General features: G+C 29.9%; 1 protein-coding gene across 1 annotated transcript in view; it reads left to right on the top strand.

The window, feature by feature from the left end:
* LOC136795444 (zinc finger CW-type PWWP domain protein 1-like) overlaps nt 1-6665 on the top strand; it is an 18353-nt gene extending 11688 nt beyond the window's left edge. Inside the window, exons 5-7 of the mRNA XM_067046032.1 lie at nt 3101-3190; nt 3265-3366; nt 6507-6665. Of these exons, the coding sequence (XP_066902133.1) occupies nt 3101-3190; nt 3265-3366; nt 6507-6665 (351 nt within the window). The remainder of the gene's footprint in view (nt 1-3100; nt 3191-3264; nt 3367-6506) is intronic.
* The last annotated feature ends 326 nt before the right edge of the window (nt 6666-6991 follow it).

Raw genomic sequence — 6991 nt, 5'->3', positions numbered from 1 at the left:
TTAAAAACCAGGTATTTAAACTTTATTGAGCTAAATATAACATTTTATGCATTATATCGATAACTTACTTCACAGTAGTGCCAAGTTCATTTCCACTAACTTTACGAAAAATACTATTAAAGGTTCTCTCTGTTAAGAAAATTGCAACTTTTCAATTAATTTTTTGACTAAACAGGTTAAGCCATTGATATAATGCTTGTTTAAATTAAAAGAAAAGAAAAAAAAAAGTACTTTTAAGTGGTTTTCCTGGGCAGTCCCTGCGACCAAAGTGTTAATCTTATTTTAACTAAATGTCTTTTTTTTTTTCTTTTTTTTTAAACAACTAGGACCATTTAAATTGAAAATAAATACTGATTGTAAGCAAATTTATTTTGTTTAATAGTTTTTTAATGGAATTAATTTTTAATTAATAAATATTAGTCAAATAATTGAAGAAAATCATTTAGACCACATTATACCCACAATTTTTCATTTAAAACTATGTAACAATGAACATTTTTATAACAGTTTTATATTTTATGTATGAAATTTAACATATTTTCAATGTTGTTGACCAATGAAAGCCTGATTATGAACAAAGTTTTTTTTTTTTTTTTTTTTTCGGCCAAGACTCCCATTGGAGCCCTATACTGATGAACAAAGTTAGTGTAAGTTTAAAATTATTTTCTTTGGTATTACTGTACAAGGTAATTTAGGATTTGCCTTCCTATTTACTTTTGAAAAAAGCAATAAGTTTTTCATATTTAAAAAAAAATATCTTAGCTTACATAATTTTAATAGTGATCTAGTTTAAAAGGGAATTGTTGTATATTATTAATTTATATGATATGGACATAAAAGATCGAAAAAATAATCAACTAAATAACATTTAGAATAAGAGTAGAAAAAAATTCAATATTAATTTACAACAAATACACTTCCAGGAGTTGTATACATGAAACTATATTTTAATGATGTGTCTGGGGTGAGGAGGCTTATTTTTAAAAATAGTCAATTAATTAGGGTTGGAACATTACAAATATGTTTGAAATATATATATCGTGTAAACCTGTTTATTGTTATAGAATTTTATTATAAAAAATCGTGGGTCTAAATGATTTATCTTAATAATTTTGATTCATATTTAATAATTACTGATATATGAGATAACGTATTGATGTACTACTATTTTATTTGGTGCAGATGTTTTAAATTTTATCATTTCTGTTAAGATGATCTCAGAATTAAGATCGGTCTTACCTGTTGATGATAGTTTCATGGGACAACATATGTTCTGTTTGGATGTTACGTAAATCAGTGTGAACTTCGCCTGCCATTGTCAATTTTCTGTTAAAAGCACCAGAAACAATTTAAAACTTGACATTTGGAAGTAACATTTGTTTTATCAGCTGATGTTTAGTCATATGTTTAGCTTGTCCATTATTATATATGTTAAGTTATTATTTATTCGTTTTGATTTTCATTGCCCATTAGATCATTAGTGTCTCGTTCCTTGATATTAATGCAGTTGTTTCTTTTTTATTTAGTTGTCGTATTTGTTTTTTGATTGTAATCTTTTTAAAAACAATTACTCTAAGAAATCAAATATTATTGTTACAGTAAAATCTTGTGTCACCTTCTAGTGAGAGACAAGACTACTCTTGAATAGTATATAATCCTTATTATTATGGCAGTGTAAAAATATAATTGATGACAAAAGGAATGTATACAATAATTTTAAGTTACTGAAAGAAATATTCTAAGATGAAGAGGTAGGATAAGAAGCCTGAAATGTTTACAACTCAATGTTGACATTTAAGGCTTGTTATCCTACTTTAAAAAAAAAAAATAGTTGCCAAACAAATCAATAAGCAAAGGAAGAAGCCTTATTTTTTAAGAAAATAACTAATATTTTCTAAGAAATAAATTCCATGTTTCTTTCCATATTTTCCATATTCCCAAACCGTATGGGTTGGGGTGTAAGTCCCAGAGGATCTGGTGTTCAAAATGTTGTGTGTTTGATTCCCACCTGGACCAGTTAATATTTATTTCTCAGTGGCCCAGAGAAATGAATCTTGATACTCCCACCTTGGTTAGTCGGCAGCAGCAACTCCAAGTAGCTGCCAGAGGTTGGCCCACTTGGAGCCACTAGTTCCTCTCGCAAATACCAATACCATTAGATCTAAGGTTAAGCCATTTCACCTGCTACACACCAATTACCTGCCTAAGTTAATAATACCCAAAATCAGATAAAAATGTTCGTATTAGCAGCGCTGTTTAGGATCAAAGGACATTCTTATTTTATAATTTTTTTATTTTTTAGGAAGAAATAGATCCTTTTTATTATTTCTTTATCTTTTCCTCACATTTTTTTTTTCCAATTATCCATTTCCATTGTTTTTTAAATAAAAATAATGTGCAAGCAACAGTTTTTTAAAAAAATTTATACATTGAATTTCAACAAGAAAAAATATAACAAAGTACTAAGAAAAACGTTTTGAACTATAAAAGGTAAGACTTTTCTATTTTTTTGATTAAATTCTTTCTTTGCAAAAATACAATAGATCCATCCCCATTATCACTCAGCTCCTTATTCCATGGATCACAATATGGCATGGGTTTAATCTTAGTTCTAGTCTTGGATTTGTTTTTAAATATAAATTTTTTTTTTGTTCCCTCACACTAGAACAAGTAATTGAAGGGGTTATCACGAGATATCAGACTTACTCTAATGGCTACTGCCAACAAAATATGAAGGAATAGGAAAAGGGCTTAAAGTAAATGAAACGTGAGAAGTCAGTAACTCAAATTAACAAAGTTTACATCTAAAAACAAAATTTTCTTATTTCACTGCCTTTTTTTAATGACTAATTATTGATATAAAATACTATAAAGTATCTTTTATTATGTATATATGTGTATAATTCTTACAATAATTTAATACAATAATCTCATAATAAAGTATCTTTTATTATGTATATATGTGTATAATTCTTACAATAATTTATATTTTACTGTAATGCGGTTGGTTTATTTCCCTGAGACTTGTATTATAAGAGGGTCCACTGTATTATGCAGCTTATTGGAAGAATTACAAATTTGTCTTTTTTTCATTTTTCAGAGGTACTCACGATGGCCTGGTATGGTTGATGATGATCCAGAACTCGCTCAGTTTTATTATTTGAACCCTCATGAGGAGAAGAGAAGAGCAGTTAGTTTGAATTTAAACATTTTTTTTTAAAAATAATTTCATTCTCAATTTATAAATGTTTTATTTATTTTTAGTGCATGTATCACGTAGTATTCATCGATGTGGATTACAAAAACACATCTAGGCAGTGGTTTTCAGAGAATGATTTGTTGGCATTTACATGGTACAATTCGCAGGTAATTGATTATATTATATATTTTATTATTATTCTTAATTTTGTACATTTTTAAATACTTTGAAACTATCAAATTTATTGCTGTATCATAATGTAGCTTATATAAATAAGTGACTATTTTTCAGATGATGTAGTTTGAATTTTGCTCATATTTATTGTTTAATGATTGGCATTGCAAAATCCTCAAAATATGCTTAGCTATTTTGCCACAGCACACAGTGTAGCCAATTTATAAATTTGGACTGTAATAAAAATTTAATACAAATTCTTCATCCTTACTGCTCTAAATCATTGATCAAGTAAATTTTTTGTTGTTAAATAGGTAAAATTTATTATTATGCTGACAATTTTAACTTATTAAATGTTCTGTTTTTACAATCAACAATGAATTATATAATGCTGAATGGGGATATATAGTATCCGTGAATTGTCCAAGAATTCAATAAATATGTATGTTAAAAAAAATTGTATTTTTATTATAAGTTCTTGACTTTTAGGTAATTATAATTTTATTTTTATTTTTTAAAAGTATATGTCACAATAAAAAAATTAGTAAGAACTCATTTTTTTTTTTATAGTGAGCATACCATCTAGAGTATCACAAATATTTTCCACACTTCTTTTATTCTTTTAGCGTTCAGCACTTTTCTTTCTTCTGTCCATTTATTGCGAGTAGATTTCTTACCTCCTAACAGAACCTTTATTTTGTCAATCCACTTTCTTAACTCATCCCTCTTTAAACAATCTCTATTGTTAATTTTATGTTTCTAAGTTCTTCTCTGATCTCCCAGGCTTTTCATTTTATAAAGTTTTTAAAAATTTGTTTATTGATTTGGAAGGGACCATTTGGAATAATATATATTTATCCCTGTTATATAAAAAAGATTTTAGTGATCACATCATCATTGTAATATATTATTTTACATAAAAGGTGGAATAATAAAGAAAAGGTCATCAAAAATTGAGTTATTGAAAACTTAAATCTTGAACAGTTTAAAAAACTTTGATCTAGACGATATGTTGAAAACTTAAAGCCTGAATATTTAAAAAGATAAGAAAGTACAATATAGTGTAAAATGAAAATATTAGAACTAAAGGATCAATCTGATGTTGGGCTTATATGAAGCTGGGCAATAGATTGAGTATTTGGACAACGGGGATTTAAAAAAAGAATTTCAATTCTGTGGTGCTTTGACGTTTGAAGAGGAAATGTCTAGATCGAAAAATAACTGCTATCACCAAGGCAAAATAAAACTAACACCTCCAGATTGTAATTTATAGGAAACAGTGATTACGAACATTGTTTCTGAAGGAGCACTAAACTGAAATGCTGGGATAAAAATTTGACTTTTTTTTTTCCCCTGCTAACACTATATTGAAAAAAATAATACAACCTGAACTATAGAATACATGTAAATTACAGTTATACAATTTTTGCTTCAAATAGTATAATTAAATGAATATAAGATGATGGTCAGGGTTATAGTTAGGGTTAGGGTTATGGTTAGGGTTCTTATATTTAAATCTTTACGGTCAACTATATATACATATATATAAATTAAATTAATAGTTGTATCATTTGTAAAATGGGAATTAGTCCACCATTGGGTTGGAGATTAGTCTGCCCCCACCCCTAGTATTATATTATTAATATATTTTAAACATTAAAGGGTGCGATGGTAGCAGCAGGGCAACACCTGTCTACCAACCCAAAGGTTGTCAGTTCGAGCCCCGGTCTCAACTAGGGTTTTGTCAAAGCATAAAACTATACGAAACTCACTCGCAACTTCCCCCGAGCATTTGTGAGGCCCGTAAGCCAATGGGTGACACTCACAAAAAATAGGCGTGGGAGTGATAAACCCACCCTATGAAAAAACCACTCCAGGAAACCCGCGATGTATTTCTTTAGTACATCGAGCGAGGCGTTGAACCTCTATGGTCTGTCACGCCAATGTGAATAAAAAAAAAAATTTAAATATTAAAATTTTATTCATTTATTTTGTTCCATTTTTTCTTCACAACATTTCCTCGTTAAAGTTTTCTTGACTGGGAACTAATTTTCCAGTTTGCATTAAAAAAAAAAATTGTGTTAAAGGAAATTTCATCTATTATTGTGAATTTCAATTCCAGGTCCAAATTTCAATTAAAACTTATACCAAGGGATTTTCAATATTGAAGTTAAAGGGTACTATGGTAATTTTGGTTTCTTGCCAAGTTCCTTTCTTGGTGGAGATTTTTATCCCTCCTCTTACAAAAATGGTTGACGTATTCCAGATATAACATCCTTCGTTTGCCTCAATGTCTTCTACCACCTGGAACTTAGTCTTTGATGGATCTTGGTAATACTCCATCTAATGGCCAAACCACTTCAGTTGGTGAGCTTCTAGGCCCTCCATCAAGACTCCTAGTTCTTTCCTGATTCTTTCATTATGCTAGCAGTTTTCAGTCTTGTTTTCTCTATAATCTTTCTGAGAAACCTCATTCCTGCAGCTGTCACTTTACTTTACTGTTTTTTGATGTCCAGCTTTCATCTCCCTATAGGAATACATGTATAGGAAAGTATACCAACTTAGATGGGTGGAGTTTCATGTTCCTGCCTACTTCTCTCTTCCCAATTACAGTATTGCAAATCTGGTTTTAGACTAAGTTTGCCTTACTTATCCTGTGAAGTATTTTTGTATTCACCTTCCCTGGTCTGGCGTATGCAACAATCCAACACCAATATTTTCCCACCCAATAATCAATATGCAACAATCTAAGAGAGCAATATTTTCCAACCCAATAGTCAATATGCAACAAACTAACAGCAATATTCTCCCGCCCAATTGCTATCACAGTTAATAAGATCAAGATGTGTGAACACGTGTGTGACTGTAGCTTCCCTGCACGTACTTTCAACTATCATGTCAGATCTTGTGTGACACTAGTGCCATGACAGCAACTGTCATACACTTTACATCATGGCAATTGCTATGTACACTGTATTTATGTAGACTAGTCTTTAACCTGTTTTTTGCCCCTTCAATCATTACAAATACTATAGTGCACTAATATTTACTATACTTTCTTACTAACTCATGCAATAAATAGCTCAACCTTAAGAGTATTAATTATTTTTCTTATATCTGTAAATAATTTTAGGCAGTTCCTGGAAAGTTATCCCGTCTATTGGAGAGTGTGCGAATCGCAAGAGAAGCTTTAGATATGAACATTTTCCAGAGGTTGCAGAAATTCGGTTTTGCTAGACTGTTCAGGGGTCATATTTTCAGCTGTGGCCATGGTAAATTTTTTAATTATTAAAAATTATATTAGGGGTGCGAATAAGTTTCTGTTGTTTTCTATCAAAAATGAGGAATTTATTGTAAAAAAAAAAAAAAAAGGTACATTGTGTTTAATTTAAAGTAGTCTCTATCACTAATCACTATTTTTTCCTCCCATCCTTTATCAATGTTATTCACGAACTGACCTAATTTTTTTGATGTCTTGATAAGCTAAAGCATTGCTCTGACAGACTATGTGCCATTGATCAAAACAAGTTATAATCAGGAGGGACAATGTCGTGAATATGGTGGATGGGATAGAACTTCCCAATAGGTTTTGACCGGCACTGCAACACGCGGACGGAC

The sequence above is a fragment of the Halyomorpha halys genome, unplaced genomic scaffold, assembly GCF_000696795.3.
Source record: "Halyomorpha halys isolate HHAL.00 unplaced genomic scaffold, Hhal_1.1 Scaffold220.1, whole genome shotgun sequence".
NCBI lineage: Eukaryota > Metazoa > Arthropoda > Insecta > Hemiptera > Pentatomidae > Halyomorpha > Halyomorpha halys.
This window is presented reverse-complemented; position numbering and strand designations above follow the sequence as displayed.